The sequence below is a fragment of the Benincasa hispida genome, chromosome 6 (genome assembly GCF_027475165.1).
Source record: "Benincasa hispida cultivar pf3 chromosome 6, pf3_genome.v1.1, whole genome shotgun sequence".
NCBI classification, from domain to species: domain Eukaryota; kingdom Viridiplantae; phylum Streptophyta; class Magnoliopsida; order Cucurbitales; family Cucurbitaceae; genus Benincasa; species Benincasa hispida.
The window spans coordinates 47,639,191-47,656,563 of record NC_143483.1 but is presented as its reverse complement, the minus strand read 5'-3'; the positions used below and the strand labels follow the sequence as shown (position 1 = coordinate 47,656,563).

Here is a 17,373-nt window from a genome sequence, read left to right as displayed (position 1 = left end):
TTTTCCATTAGTTTTTTTTTTGTGTAAAAATCTAATTAATTTAAATCACTAATATAAGTAAATTGTAATTAAATAATTAACTTTATCACTAAATTATTTATTATGGTTAATTTTTACATGACAATTTGAATTTAAAGATAAAATTACTCAATTTTTGGCCAAAAAAACTAATTAATTTTTTTAATAGAAAGAAATAGATATAAATCAAATTATTCACATATATAATCTAAATTTAATTATTCTGTTTAAACATATTCATTATCTTTACCAATAAATAATCAAATTTGAAATTTAAATGTAATATTTATATAATAATAATAATAATATAATATTAAATAACTATACTAAATAAATATGTAGAAGTTAATCGGGGCGGGGACGGGGAATGGGGCGGGGGTGGGGACAGGGAATGCATTCTCCATCCTGGTCCCCGTTTAATTCACAGAAATTTTTTTCCCCCCATTCCTTGCCTAATCGGGGAATCCCCGCCCTAGGACGGGGCCCGTCCCCGTGGAGAAATTAGACATCTTTAGATATAATTAAAATGAAATTTGTAAAATAAAATTAATAAGAAAAATAGACAAAATAAGATGACTTATTATTTGATGTTATTATGTCACCGATAATTATTTAGCGCACTTCTCGAAATAGAGTGATTTCTAGAGACGGAAAAAATTATATATTTTAATAAAATTAATTTAAAAAAAAAAAAAGTGCACATAAGTTCAGAATTAAACCCTAATCTTGAGGAAAAAAATACAACAATTTACTATGTTAACCAAAAAGGTGTAAAATTGAAATAAAAAACAAGGAAAGAAACAAACAAACAAAAAACCTAAAAAAATAATAAAACGAAAAGGTACTTATTATTTTGAAAAACAAAAAGGATCACATACAGTTGTTTTTAATTATACACGGTGTGATTGTACGTGGTTTTTTTTCCCTCTCCTCTCTTTGCTACCCAATGAAATGATGTCCCTTTTATAATATTTTCTTCTTTAGAGAAGACTTTTTTTTTTTTTGAAAAAAAAAAACCCATAAAAATGAAAAGAAAATGTACAAATAATTAAAATTGATGATATATTAGATATTTATTTAAAGATGAATGACAAAAATAGGATGATAAAGTTTCTCCTCTCTCATAACCCCTTTTATATTAGTATATTAAAATAAATAAATAAAAAGAACTGCAGAAATTTCTTTTAATCCCCCACTCTGCATATCTTATAAATCCAAACTTAATGTTAAACGATAGAATTAAAGTTGTTTTTTACTCTATTTAGTGGTTAATTATGTAGTATTTGATTTATCTTGTTTGGTTGTTGATCATTATTCAGTCTCGTGTTGACATGTGTATTTTCCTTTTTTGTATAGATCTTTGTATGTATGCCTCATTATACCAGCTGTATTCAATTTTAGTGGAATAATATATTGAAACTTTTGCTTCAAATCTCTCCATCTTTTCAATCTTTTTTTACTTAACATTATATGTTCTCTTTCTTTAAAAAGAAAAAAAAAAAAAAAAAAAAATTAAAGAGGGCGAGACTCACTTGGTTTCCATTAGGAATGAAAGAGTACTAAGGAATTCCTTAGAGGCTTCACTATCCAATAAGAGCTTAGGGTGGCAATGGCAACATAAATCTACGAAAGAAAGAACCAACAAAAGGAAGATACAGAGGACGAATGCAACTATCTTGAAATGGAGAATGAAAACTTTGCCAACATAAGCGTAATTCAAGTGCTTGTACTATCAACCTTGAGGTCAGAGGTTCGATTCCTCCACCCCACACTTTAATTATAATACCTTTAAAAAAAAGAGAGAGAGAATAAAAACTTCAATACTATCATTTTAAAATTCTTTTGATCATGGGACATTTTGAAAATAGACGTAGGGCGAAAGAAAAACATAAAAGGTTTATATTTAATTTAAACTCTAAAACATTTGTAGTTACAACGTGAAGGAATGAATATAAAATTTATAGTTATGATATAAAGGAATGTGACTAAAAACTTTGTAGTTATAACGTGAAAGGATGTGTCTATATGAATTTTAGTTATTATGTGAAGTGATGTATCGAGTCAAAAAGGTGTGATATCTTTCTTCTAGAAGATATGTACAATTAAATGTGGTGAAAGCAAAACAAAAACTATATATTACAAACATTATGAAGGATTGTGAGGGCAAAATAGAAATTCTCAAGGGTAAAAAGGGAAGAGAAAAATTCTCTCCTTGTTGCCTCTTTTAATATAATACAGATAATTTTTTTATAGTCTTCTAATTGCACATTTGACAATCAATTTATTAGTCAGCAAATATTTTTTTGTAGAGAGGTCAATCCAAGCATGCCCCTACATCCACCTGGTGAGATGATAGACCGACAAATCGAGTCGATTGACCAAAATCAATCAAACCGAAGGCAGTCAGTTGGAGAAGAGGAGGGACTTGATCCATGTTGGTTTGGGAAAAATTCAAACCAAAATTTTTTTAAAAAAAATTTCAAAGAATAAAACCGACCGATCAACTGATAGCCGATTTCCACTTTTAACGATCGAGATCGGTTTGAACATTTACTAAATCGACCATAGTTGGTTCGATGACAATTTGATTGGAAAACTGATTCCGATCCACCTCTGCACACGCCTACTCTCACCAATTGTAAATAATAATAATAAATAAATCAAATTAGTGCAACAACTCATCTTCTTTTTCTCGTTTGTTTTAAATTTTAGAGATGGAAAAAGTTCCACTAAAAACATGTTTATGTAGTTTTATATATATACCCAAAAAAAATGAAATAATAACATAATCGGATAGGTAGAGAATTGAATCTTCGACCTTATAAATGAAATTATCAGTATATTCTTGGCTAAAAAACACTTAGTCCCTAAACTTGAGTTGGTAACGATTTAGTTCATATGTTTTCAAAATTTTAATAATTTAAATTTTTAAACTTGAATAAGTATCAATTTGATCCATGTACTTTGCAATTTATAACGTTTTAGTCCTTATTGTGAATAATATTATTAAGATTTAGTAAAATTTATGTAGATTAATTAGTTGATCGAAAACAATTTTTTCTATAAAGTATAAAAGTTAAGTCTTACAAATTTCAAAGTATTGGAACTAAATTATTACACATTTGACAGTACTAAATTATTGCTTTATGAAAGTCTACCGATCGTAAATGATTTTTTTTTCCTCTTTTTTGGGCAAAGGGACCATAAATGTTCTTGACCTACTTTCTCTGACCATGAGAACAATCGCCCAAATCATTATAATATCTCTTCAAAAATAACAAAATCACTGTTAATTTTCTCAGGTATGAGTGAAGCTAGGAACATATGTAGTGTTGTTTTATAGCCAATGTAGGATATTGATTTGGCATAAAGTAGAAACCACAGGCAGAAAAGACCAATATGTATATATGTTTTGTGTAAATACAAAGTTAAGTTTTGGATTCTGAAAAAAGCAATATATATATAGTACTAAAAAGAAAGGAAAAAGGCTTGACATAGATAAGGCTTGGCTGACCAAAAAAAATAAGGGCAAAACTCCATAGAAGTAACAATCATGGACCAGATAAAAAACCCTGACCCCTTGTGAACCAAACAAGCTAAACGGCATAAAAGTTGAACCCTTCACTACATCAACCAATCAAGAATGAAACAAGACCAAAGGGACCTACAAATCTTTTGATATAACAGTTTCACAAGCTACCCATTTTCACCCAAACTTGAACCCACCAGGAGGAACATTTGGCTGGTTTGCACCAAATGCAAAGCCATGTTGGTTCACATCTCCATTCTGCTGTAGGTTCTGCTCCTGCTCCTCATCTTCTTCTGCCCAGTATCTCTCCAACATCTTCACCGCCTTCTCGTAGATTTCATTGTTGTCGTGACTCTGCAAGTTTTCGATCTTATCAAGTCCTTCACACTCATCAATGGCTTGTGCATAGATGTTGATTCCTCCATTCATTCCCATGTCCTTGTCAGCCTCCCCAACCTTGAGTATGTTATCAAGCCCCTCTAGGCACACTGTCACGATCCTCGGATCCGGACAGGTTAAAAGGTCACAGAGCGGTTTGATGCAGCCTTGAGTCACCAGAAATCTGAATCAAATAAATGATTATGCTAAATCCACAGTTTTTTCCAGCAAAAACATAGCTAAAATAATGAGTCGATGACCAATGTCATGCAATCTGATAAGCCTAGGATGTTATTTGTGAAATGCGAAACCTAACAACATACTAGGCCAGGAGCAACTGAAATTCAATCGATCTTTCTAAATATTTAAAAGAAACCAAGCCAGAAATAAAATTTAGTCAGTCTGGTGGTTCAAATGATTTTTTGATCCAAAGAAGATACAATATATGGTGCGCTCATCAACAATTTAACATTAGTAACAGGCATATTTAGTCCTCATTCCACGAACACTTTATTCTCCTTTCCGTGGAAGGTTAGACTTTCAACTTACAAGAAAATCAAAATTTTTCCTTGGCACTTCTTATATGGAATGATTGACACTGTTGACTATATTCAGCGGAATCCGGGCTATATTGGAACACTCTTAGTAAAAACAACAAAGTTAGGACCGACAACTAACACTATACCCTCAATACAACCCAAGGTGGGTAGAACCAGACCGAACAAAATGCTCTCTCCAGCGAGGAAGGAGGCAACTGAACAAAAAGAATCCCCACGACAAGAGATTATACACTGCTGTTGCACGCTCTAGGGAAATGCGTTTGAGGGTATGGACCATACCTTATGAGGACTTTCCATTACGTATTTGATTTCTGATGATTTTTCTTTTGAGATGTTAGGCATGTTTGGCTTATAAAAAAGGTTATCACCAGATGATGAAGAAGATCTTGCTTCGTCCACTATCTTGGTACAAGGAACTTTGTGGCAGTATGTAGAATTTCTTGACGTTTTGTTGAGCATTTGACTTGAAATGAATGAAAGAACTTCAAAAGTATTCGACTTAAAGATCTGGATTTTTGCAAGATTTAACACCTTCCTTGCGGTAAGAAGTTATATAATCATCATTTATCTCTTAGGACATGATTGATTTAAATATTTATCGTGTCCAAAATCATTCTAAAATATATTTTTAATCCTTCAAAATCAATTTGGATGGTATAAAAAAATCATGCCTAAAAGTGTAAAATCGAATCGATTAAGGACATGTTTTCTAGTGATTTTGAACCCTAACAAAAGTGATTTAAACAATATCTTATCTATTGGAGATTTTTTTATAAGTAAACAAATTGTGGAGATTTGAGCTTCAACTTTTAAGAGAAGTTACTAATGCTTTAGGCCAATTATTTCTTTGAGTGTTATAGTTTAGTTTTTTTTTTTTTTTTTGGATGGGGTCTTGTTCTTTTAAGTTTGATTGTATTCTTTCAATTTTCTAAATGGAAGCTATGTTTTTCAGAGAAGGCACATATAGTTTATATAGGACTGCAAATCATAAAGCGCCAAGAACTAGTAAACTATTTCTTACTGAATTTGCTGATGAGATCCTCCTGAGGTAGCATTGGAAATAGCCCACCCGGCCTCCTTCTTGATGTCAAATTCTGCATGTTGGAGGAGATGAACAAGAGGAAGGATAATATTTGCCTCAATAACTGCCTGTACATACCAATTCAACGTTATAATCATGTTGAACAGACACCTCAAACTTTTATAATAGGTGTATCCAGAAACAAGGGGAGAACCACGTTTCCTTGACATTTTTTCCAAGTTACAGAACAGATAATAACCGTCAATTTCGAAGGTTGCAGAAGAATTTAAAATGCAAACTAACAAGCCCTTCTTGCCTTTTTATCTGAACTCGGCCCACTTTCTTTCAAAAAGCAGAATCTATAACAAAAGGCAATTTGCTACCTGTATCTGAGCTCTATTTCCAGCCGTGATATTTGAGATTGTCCAACAAGCTTCTTTCTTGATGCTTTTCTTGTGATTTTGAGTGAGAAGTTGATAGAGATTAGGTAGAACTTGGTTGTCAATCACAAACTGGAAAAGGAGGGAGGTTAAAAGAAGCATACAGAAAAATCATTGAAATTGACAAGGGAAGTAAAGAGAAGATGAAGAGAAAAAGCAGATTCACAGAACAAAATTAATCCCAAAAAAAAAGAGGCAAACACCACTTTTCTGTCTTTTTCTAGTAAAATCAATACATCGAGAAATTAAACTAATGGAAAGACCATCGAATAGAAAAAAATAAACAGGTACCTGCGTCTGAGCATCATCACCAGTAACAATGTTTCCGACTGTTCGAAGAGCTGGCACCAGAACTGATGGTGATTGGTGTCTAACAGAAACAAATCCTGGTTAGTAACAAATGGGGAAAAAAAAGGAAAAAAAGGGGGGAGGGGGAAAAGGAAAAACAAAAAAGAAAAGAAAAGAAAGAAAGAAAGGGAAAAAATTATGTGTAATCATTATAAGAAAAGGCATTGAGATGTGCTAGCAGTCCGTGCTTTTACGATATATTGTGAGCATAACATCCTCAGGATTGTTGAGGTACGCCATAAACAGGTAAGGAGAGGCTGACACCTCAGTTATCAAAAAAATGCAAAGATTAAGGTGTGCTTAATTGAGATCCTTTAAGATATAGGAGCTTACAGCAGAAGCTCCACAAGTCTTGGGCAAACTCCTGCTTCTATTACAGCCTGAATTTTTTCATTTGGGCCATCTGAAAGGTAGGAGAGAGCCCAGCAGGCATCTGTTAGAACTTCTTCATCATTCAAGTGAATCAGTTGCCTTAGAACTGGTAAAGCAGGTTTCACCTGAGTAAGTGCAAGTTAATCAACACAACATCCACAATAATAGAAGTAATGTTAGAAGAAACTCAAAGTTGGATCTTGAATCCACAAGGTCAACCAAAATATAAACCTGATCAAATGGAGTTGGAGGCTTCCCACGACAGAAATTAGATAAAGTCCATGTTGCATTCCTCAACATGGATAATTTTGAGTGCTCATTTAGTTGGCCAAGTAACGGCACTAGGGCACCGTGGCTAAGAACAAGATCTCTACAACTTGGAGAGTCACCAGCAACATTACCTAAGGCCCACACAGCCTGAGCAAGAAAAAGGAAACGATATTATTAAAACAAATCAAGCAATAGTAGTGTAGTCCAGAAAAAGACAATAACAATAACAAGTGAAAAAATGTGCCATCAAGGCAAACATGCCATCATTACAGTAACGCAGAATGTTTAATAGAAATTTGAAACAAGTTCAAGGCATAGCATAATTGGACAGAAATAACTTTATGAAAGGTTTATGGCTGAGTATATCCGCTGCTCCCGAAAGGATGGAAATCAATATTTTGAGGATAAACGAAGCACAATCATAGCTATTCCAGTAATTCTTCCATTCATATTATTATATCATAAAAATCAACACAAACATTAGAATTTAAATCAATAAGATGGTTTTTATTGGAAATTTGAAGCTTCAAAAATGACCTTGGTCAAAGGTTCTCCTCTACTGGTAACAATGGCTTTCACATAACCCACTCAAGTTCACTGACAACACTCACATTTTCAGAAACTACAGGCTATGGCAAAGAAAAACTCAAAAATCTAATGAATATACATGCCCTCTTTGAAATAACTTTAGAAATGAAGGGGAATCTCACTATATCATCAGTAATGGGCTTAATTGTAGCTGTAGTGAGGTTGAGGCAAAGGCAATACCTTTCAGAGCACTAAAACTAATAGGCTAATGCTTTATCTAAATGATGTAGCCTAAATGCTAAAAGGAGAGAAATCTCCAAGAACCAAATTAAGAGTTTTTTTATTAATGAGAATGTGTCCTAATTCAAGGAGGCTCGCTCTATTTATAGAGCATTACAAGAGTCCCAAAAGGATAACTAAAAGAGATTAAAACTAAATTGATAATTAAAATGTAATTAATCAAGGTTTAACCAAGATTAACTTGATTTTACCAAAATATCTCTATCCTATTACATCGTATTCTATCCCTCCTAAAGAAACTCGTCCTCAAGTTTTAAAACGGAAATGAAAGTAAAAATAAAAAAGTAAGCCACTCAAAAGGAAACACCTTTGAACAACCAATATCAATAACATCCAAATTTCTTGAGCCCAATTAATCGGTGAAATATTTATCTTTTCCCTGCAAATCCAATTAATAGATGGTATATTTATCTTTTCCCTGTGTATATCCTTTGTAAGATCTCCAACAATCCAATTAATAGATGGTATATTTATCTTTTCCCTATATATCCTTTTTAAGATCTCAAACAATAATCTTCTGGCTATATGATCCTCAATTGGTGAAAATAAATCCTTTGACAATGTGAAACCCTTATCGAAAATTTGAAAATTGGTCATCTTTAGGCGTGGGCAGAAAATGAAAGATGCAAATTCTTTATGTTATTTTTTTGGTATGTTTTGGCAACAAATGCAGGTCAAGTCAATTGGGTAATGGGTCAAATCATTTGAATTATGTCGTGCAATGAATAGGTCAATTTCATCTTCTTCCTCACATGAGTTGCCTTCGTCAACTTTTAATTCAACCTCTTGTATGTTGGCGTCTATTCCACTCAGAAACCCAATTTTTTTCAATTTCGAACATATCATCTTCCACGTTGTTTTGTGGTTGACTGCAATTAGGATATTGAACCTTTTCGAAGTAGGACGCCCATGGGTATTGTTTTCTTATGCTTCTGTCGTGTCTTTGCTTTCAACGTCCCACCATCATTTGCATTAATCAATTGTTCCTCCTCGTCCGATTCATGTTGTGCAATCTCAGAGTTAATCTCATTGATTTTTTTAACCTTGCTGTCAACAATTTCTTCAATTTTCTTTTTGTGTGGTTGGTCATCATCTTTGCAGTAGATTTTTTTTCCATTCGTTTTTTGCCCGATTTCACAATCCCATTGGATGGATTTTTTATTTTCTTGCATTAATTCTTTTTTAAGAAGCAAATGTTCAGAAAGTTGCTCCACGTTTTGAGTCATCTCTCCCAACAACCGTTGGATTTTCTTAGCTTCCTTATTCATTTCCTCCAATACTTCGAGATTGATGTGCAAAATGAGTGTTCTTGAACAAGTTTCTTCATCAAAATTGTTGTAGGACTGATTCTTAAATTTTCTCTAACATGTTTTGAACCTTCTTGGTCGTTCTTCATAGCACAAATAGTAATTTTTGTCCCAAAATGCACTAGATCTTCTATAAAATTCCATTCTTGGATGATTCTTCAAGATTCTTTTCAATTTTCTTGAATTTAAAAGGTTCCCCTAGTTAGGTGTGTTTGGTAAAGAGCACAACTCACGAAGCTCCCTCTTGCGATCGGCATCGCCAAGAGTTTCTCGGACTTCCACCAGCGACAGTCAGCTTGGCCCAGATTGGAAACTCTGATACTAAATTGATATAGCCTAAATGCTAAAAGGAGAGAAATCTCCAATGTGTCCTAATACAAGAAGACTTTTTCTATTTATAGAGAATTAGTAGAGTCCCAAAAGGATAACTAAAAGAGATTAAAACTAAATTGGTAATTAAAATGTAATTAATCAAGGATTAACCAAGATTAACTTGATTTTACCAAAATATCCCTATCCTATTACATCACTAAATGTACTGTTGAAGCGTTTTGGAGTCCAATGGGAAAGCAAGACTAAGAACAAACTTAGCAAATGGAAAAACAATAGACTAAGAGGGGGGAGTTTTTTTTTTTTTTTTTGAAAATTTTATAAAAAGGAGTAAATTCACGGTTAGAGTACCTCTTAACAAGAAAATACTCAAGAACACGGAATAAACTCAAGAACAATCAAATATAGAAATATATTGGAATATGCTATAATATCATTGAAAAGTAAGAAGATAACCACTAGCCTTTCGAGAGGGCTAGATTCTCCCAAATTTCCAAATTAGGAAATTCCACAAAATGTTTCCTCGCTTCTCCCCTCCCACTCCCTCTGTTTATACTAAAAGCCCTTACATATTTACTAGCTATTTACTATTAAGCCCTTATTAATACTAATACTAATAATCCCAATATTATCCTAACTAGGGGCCTTACATTCACATAATTCAGCATGTAATTTCCAGTATTCCAACTTATTATATTTCCGTCTTCAAAATCCCTATTTCCTTGGAAGAAGCTCTTCAAAGACTTTTTACAGTATGATATGATGATTCTAATGCTAAAGGTACCACCTTGTCAGTTGAAATACAGTAAAGCTCCCTATTGATGATTGGTGCAGTTGGGTAATGATAATTGGTAACTTAATTTATCACAATCAAACTCTCTCTTCGAAGTGGCTATGGAGATACCCAAACGAACAAGACACACCCTCTGGTCATGGTATCACTAAAAAATTGCAAATACAGATCTCTCCATCAGGCTGGTATTCTCCTGATATGAAGACCAGTACTATATGCCTCGGGCATTTCATAACAAAAAATCAGCATCTTCTGAAGTCATTTTATAGTCTCCAAGGCTAAAATGGGAAGAAGATTAGACTGTGCAGAGATTGTTGGGTGGAAAATAGCTTTGTTTCTGGCTCCTTCCCTGATCCGCATGCCATTGCTAGTAATAGAAGAGCATGTTCAACTATAGCGAGGGCAATGAACTAATAAGCATGAGCTGGAATTTGACCAAAAGATAAATGAGATCCTTGTTTTACTAAATGCTACGGAAAATATTAATGCCTTCTATCCTTCTTCAAGGGATGATAAAAGAATCTGGAAATTGCCCCAGTGGATAACAAGTATCATTTTCTCTTGTGAATTAAATATATATTTATCACCTTGCACCTTGTACCCACTCTTTCTACAGTGCGCATAGGGGAGAAAATTTCTCAAGGTTAAGTGTCTTTTTGTGGACACTAATGCTTGAAAAAACTGAATACTACTGATAGAATTCCTACCTACGAGTTTGTCCCAAAAATGGTGCATGTCTTAAAAACAAGAGGAAGACCTGAATCACCATGTCCTTCACGTTGATTTTTTAGGCTTTCTTGGAGGCTTGGAGCAACAATTGTAATAGGAATCAAATTCAAATGGATCTGCCCCTCCTCAGTAAACATGTTAGAGCAAACCCTTGCATATCATAATCTGGAAATGAGTACGACTATTCTACCGGAAAAACACAATTATAGTGAAATCATTGGCTGTCACCGAGAAAAAAAAAAAAAAAAAGAAACAGATTATTTACATTCATTCTTTTGGCCTAGAAATGGAACATTCGCATTCCCACCAAGCTTATTTCGTAGTTATTACCCTTCACAGGTTTTCACCAACTGAACTACGTGCTTATGTATAACCTCCATCAGTCAGAAAAGCTTTGCCGTCCTTTAGTGTAAACACTATCAGTTCTCAATGCCTAATGAAAAGTTACTGCCATCAATAAAAAGAAGATTGAAAAGAAAGAATCTGTGTCAACCTGCTCCCTGACATCATCACTGCCTGAGCTCAAAAGCTGTACAAAAATAGGGACAGCACCATGGTCAATGACAACTCGTGTATGCTCTGATGTTCCAGATGCAATATTGGTCAAGGCCCATGCAGCTTCAAACTGCATCCATTGAAATCATCAGTCATATTGGTGTCTTCAAACCATTCAATTAAAACCAAACGGTACAAAAAAAAAAGAGAACAAAATGTTTCAAGGAATCCAACTTGCAACTGGGGTAGATCATGCCTTCCAAGAAACTCCACAAACTTGGGAACTACACCAGCTTTGATTACTTCATCAATTGGAGGGCTACGCTCTGCACATGAGTTCAAATCAAGACTGAACCACAATGAATGTAGAACAGAACGGAAATTTTTCAGTTATTTCAACAGCACCCTTACCAATAGATAATAGCTTTCTAAATTGAGTAGTAGCTTCAAGCTGTCCTGCTGTATCAGCAGACCACACCCCTTGTACCAATACAGGAATACTCTCCAACTGAAATTGCAAAGAAATAACAAAGTAACCAATCAAACATAAATCAGATCAAAAGAATTATGCTCATCTTCATTGTCTGGACAGCTGAAACTTTTATTGGATTAGCAAGCATACACAACACACGATTCCATATCATGGAATAACAATCAAATTTCCAATAGATTACATCCAAAACCAGGCAAGATCCAAATACACGTATACCAATACAACACTCAAACATACTGCCGAAATTATTTAGAGCAAAGTGAGAGAGAACATGCAGCAGGATTCAAAAAAGGAAGTTCCCATTCTGGGTTTTCTACCTCTTCCTTGTTTCGGGTATCTCTTCTCTTCCAAAGAGTGGCACAAATGTGCAAAATAATAGAAACCCAATTCTACAGTGACTCGTGGAAATAAAACAGAAATTGCTCTCTTTGAAAATTAAACATGGAAATCACTTCCAGTAATACTTCCCCCTGGTTCAAAACTATTGGTCAACGAAGTTAGTCAGCAAAACCCAGAATCAGATTTGGTAAAACCTACGAATCAGAATCCAAATTGCTAGAAAAATCCTCCATTTCCGCAGAAACCCAAATAGGAATAAAGCAAATCAAAGAACCCCACATGAAAAAAAATGACGAAAACAAGTCCAATCAATCGAAATCACCAAACAAAAGAACCAAGTAAAACCCATACGCGCTTCTCGGCGGCGGCAGCATTCTGAGCAGCATCAAGCAATTGCTGGGAATGCAAGAGAAGTCCTTCCCTCCTCTTCTTAAGCAGGTTATCCTCACGCTTGTTCTTCCTGATCTCGACCAGATTATCCTCTCTTCTCCTCCTAGCCTCATCGGCATCGACGCCGGTCTTGTAAGACTTCTTGCGGACATCGGTTCGGGTGGTGGGTCGGAGAGACATTGCCGGCGGTGAAGTGGGTTGTTGTTAAATGAGGAAGCAAGTGCTGGAGGAGAAATGGGGTGGCTGAAAGTTGGAAGACAGAGCGTGTGGGGGCGATTCGAGAGGCTGGAGTTGGTGGGTTTGGGTTTGGGATTGGGATTGAGCTGTTGGTCGGGCTTTTGCTTTGCTGTGAGCGAAATGGGCAGTCTCTGGTTGGCAATTTGGTGGATGGATTGATGAATGGATGATGGATTGGTTGAGACTTTGGAGGAAACAGGAACAGCTCTACAGTCAAAATGATTTTGAATTTGTTTTCTTCTCTTCCAACTTTCCCATTTTACTCTCTCGTTCTGTTGTAGTTCTTCTGTTCTCAAAACCTATAGAAATCTTCAGTTTTTTTTCTTTTTAGAAAAAGATAGAAATCTTCAAGAAAATTACCAATCTGGTCCTACTTGAATAACTGTTTAATTTTTTGTTTTTATTTTAAAAATTTAGGTTTTTTTTAAAGAAATCAAGTATGGTAATGAAGCTAACCAAAGTTGAAAGACACACCCGGAGTCGGAAAAGGAGACAATCTCCTCCACCAAACAATTAACGATCATAGGTTGAGAAGAACAATCACCAACTTGAATCAAAAAATCTGACAGGCTCATAATCAACGCAAGGGCTTCCAAATTCTTGATAGCCTAGTTCACCACCACCTCTATATTCTTTAAAAATTAGGTATATAAACAATTTCTTTGTTTCTATTAACCTTTAAACATAATAGTGAGATGATTTATATTTTTTGATGACTAGACATCAAATAAGTTAGTCATACTAAAAATCTAAAGTTTTAATTTTGAGTTAGGTGGTAAAGCAATTTTCTATAAGAGATCTCCAAAGTCATCTTGCATTCAAGATTTTGGTCATTCACTATTTTGGCACTTTAATTGTTGACATTTTACTTCACCTTCATCACTCATGCTAGATTCAATTTCATCCTTAAACAAATTTCATCTTTAAATTGTTAACCTAATCTTTACCGTAGTGATCAAAATAAACACTTTTTAAAAATCCAAGGACTAAAACGGACGATTTTAAAAGTTTAGGGACCAAAAGAAAATAAAGTTTAGAGTTGGATAATCAAAATAGGATTTAAATCCCTTTTTTTAGTGTTTTTTTTACAAATGTATTATAATTAAAGTGTGAAATAGGAGAATCGAACTTCTAACTTCGATAGTACAATTACTATATCTATTAAATTATGCTTATATTGACTCGAATTATGTTGATATTGACTCTAAGTGTTTTTTTACTATGTACTCGATCTTCCAATATTATTACTTATTTATCGATTAAGTTTACAGGCTATTGCTCCACTTTCTTACTATAGAGCATCATGGATAAGGTTTAATTTACGGATCAAAATGGTGACCATATTTTGAAATTAAAACTACAATCACAATACAATAAAATTCATAGTGCAGCATGATATCAGAGATTACATATAGCAAGAATCACTCAGCGAAAATAGATTAATAATAAAAATAAATAAACTATTGATTCTGATAATATAGATTCATAATAAAAAGTATATGAACATCAGCAAAGTCTAGTTGGCCATTTTTTTCATTTAGGAGGTATTTGATAAATGGATATGAGTTATTGGATTGGGTGGATATTTATTACTTTTTACCCACTTAAAACTCTCCTTTTTTATCCTCTTAAAACTAGGACATTTTATATTAATATGGTTATTTTCAAAACTTATTATATTAGAGAAATATTATACCTTTTATATTAGAGAAATATTGTTGTTTTGCTAGAAGTCGAGGGATGAGGATTCGATTAATGTAGAGATCAAACGTTGAGAAATCGACAAACAAAGAAAAACTTGGACACAATATGTATATTAGGGTTGTCGAAGGTTGAAGTTTCAACATACATAACTCGACAAACAAAGAAAAACTTGGAAACAATATATATAAAGGGTTGTCGAAGGTTGAAGTTTCAATATACATAAGTCGAAACTTCAACCCTCGACAAGTGAAATCTCGCTAATTTTGTGATGAGGATCTCGCTCTAGAAATAAATCTCGCTAATTTTGTGATGAGGATCTCGTTCTAGAAGTAAATCTTGTTAATTTTGTGATGAGTATCTCGCACTAGAAGGAAATCTCGCTAGAAATGTGGGTTGAATCTCGCTAATTTTGTGATGAGGATCTCGCTCTAGAAGGAAATCTCGCTAGAAATGTGGCTGAATCTCGCTAATTTTGTGATGAGGATCTAGCTCTAGAAGGAAATAGATCTCACTCATGAAGATCCTCGTGAGCGAGATCCTCATTGTTTTTTTTTTTTATGAAAATATGTTATTTCTATTTACTTGATTTTACTATTTGTGTTTACTTGACTTTACTACAAACGTGGCTGCTACTTACTTTCAACTAACATTCAAATTAATTTCACTCTTTAATTAATGACATTCAAATTAACATTCAAAATTAAATTTTTTTTTCCAGCTTCAATAAGAACATATTCTATACATTTTGGTGTGTTATTATCAATCTAATTTCAGGATTAATTTTTAGTATGTCTTACTATCGTTTCACAATCAAAATTGATTTTTTTTTTTTTTAAAATTATGTAATTGTAATGAAAATATGGTATTAATATTATAACCAATGTTTAATTTTTGAAAACTATAGTTTCTAATCGGTGACATAAGAATTAAAAATAATATTGCACACCAATATTCATACAATCGGTTCACCAAGTTTTGAAAGTATGGAAAAATGCATATTTTTTTCTATATACATCGTTTTAACACATCTTTCGGTGAAAATTTGTTGTCCTAGGAACTAAGAGTATGACAAGTTTTAGAAGCTGATACAAATTGTTCATAAACCAATCTAGGGAAAAAAATAAGAAGAGTAAGAAAGAGAGAGAGAAAAAAAGAACCCACTAGGCCCTTAAAAAGACTTAACTAAAATACCTTCAACCCTATCCTTAGGAAAAAAACCCACTAAGCCCTTGAAAACATGCATTTTTAGATTATTATAGGTACATTGGGAAAAATAACACCATAAATCTAAACTATAACCCAATATGCCCAATACCGACGCTTGACATTGTTTACTATTCTTTCTTAATCATGTAACATAATCCGCCAAATACCTTACCCTTTTAGGAACAACTTGTGTATCCCTTTCTCTATAAAGATGGATATTGTTGAATACCTCTTTTCGATCATGAGAATTATTTAGCACTCTCAAATATAGTTGTTCATAACACTAACCACATTATTGAACAATTACCGAAGGATAGAAAGACAACTGACATATGCTAGGCACTGCATTAGGTAGTTGACCTTCTTTTGCCTAATTTACGAGAGTGACTTGGCATGTCGTGAAAGCACCCGAATGGATAGACGTACCTTTACATTTCTATGTAATATGCTATGGTCGACTGGTTGTTTGGAATCAACAAGATGTATGGACGTCGAAGAGATGGTTGTGATATTCCTACACATTCTTGCACACTATGTCAAGAATCGAGTGGTACGCATAAACTTTTCGAGATATTTCAACATAGTTCTTATGGCAGTCTTACAACTTCACACTGTTTTGTTAAAAAAACCAGAACCGATCACAAATACATGCACCAATGGAAGATGGAAGTGGTTTCAGGTACAAAAAGTACTCAGTTTTTTATATGAATACGTCATAAATATGCATGCAACGATATATATATTTTTTAATTCATTCTGATCACTTAAGAGAAACAGAATTGTCTAGGTATGCTAGACGGCACATACATTAAAGTGAATGTTAGTGTCGTCAATCGACCTCGATATGGGACGAGAAAGGGAGAGATTGCCACAAACGTTCTTGCGGAGTGTGATCAAAATGGGGAGTTCATCTTTGTTTTGCCAGGATGGGAAGGGTCTGCAGCCGATTCAAGGGTTCTTAGGGTTGCGGTTTCGCGACCGTACAAATTGAGGGTTCCAAAAGGTATTATAATAACCGTATACATTATTTAAACATGCGTACATGCCACAACACATGTGCATGACATTTCAAAACGTGTACAAGATACTATTATCTATGTGATGCTGGATATCTCAACGCTGAAGGATTCTTGGTGTCGTACAGAGGGGAACGATACCATCTATCCGATTGGTGTGGAGCAGAAAACGCACCGACAACTGCAAGAGAATTTTTCAAACATGAAACATTCTTCAGCAAGGAACGTTATCGAGCGAGCGTTTGGGTTGCTAAAGGGGCGGTGGGCTATTCTTAGGGGAAAATCATTCTACCCAATACAAGTCCAATGTCGAACAATATCTGCATGTTGCCTTATTCACAACTTGATCATAAGGGAGATGGGAATCGATGCAATATTTGATATGCCCGATGAGGAGAATTCTGCATCAGTTGGTCTTGATGGGGATCATATTGAATTTGTTGAATCATCGAAGGAATGGACCAAGTTTAGGGATGACTTAGCGGTCGAAATGTTTACTCAATGGCAAAGAGCCTGATTATTCAATGTTCATTGCTTACTTTTCTTTTACTACTGAATAAAATTTAATTA

At 34.1% G+C, this 17,373-nt stretch overlaps 1 protein-coding gene across 1 annotated transcript; it reads right to left on the bottom strand.

Annotated features, from left to right (window-relative positions):
• Positions 1–3,401: 3,401 nt before the first annotated feature.
• On the bottom strand, positions 3,402–13,249 carry LOC120080145 (importin subunit alpha-4). Its single transcript, XM_039034713.2, has 10 exons — positions 12,602–13,249; positions 11,830–11,926; positions 11,653–11,744; positions 11,417–11,548; positions 6,898–7,083; positions 6,628–6,791; positions 6,238–6,316; positions 5,890–6,018; positions 5,507–5,634; positions 3,402–4,109 (listed from the first exon to the last, which is right to left on the bottom strand). The coding sequence occupies exons 1-10, from the start codon at positions 12,818–12,820 to the stop codon at positions 3,725–3,727; spliced, it is 1,611 nt and encodes a 536-aa protein (XP_038890641.1). The 5' UTR covers positions 12,821–13,249; the 3' UTR covers positions 3,402–3,724.
• Positions 13,250–17,373: the final 4,124 nt, after the last annotated feature.

Coding starts and splice junctions, on each gene's coding strand:
- LOC120080145 (XM_039034713.2), bottom strand. CDS start 12,820: ATGTCTCTCCGACCCACCACCCGAACCGATGTCCGCAAGAAGTCTTAC. Junction 7,084..11,416: donor GTGATGATGTCAGGGAGCAG/GTTGACACAGAT, acceptor TTTCTTGCTCAG/GCTGTGTGGGCCTTAGGTAA. Junction 6,317..6,627: donor AGACTTGTGGAGCTTCTGCT/GTAAGCTCCTAT, acceptor TGTTTCTGTTAG/ACACCAATCACCATCAGTTC.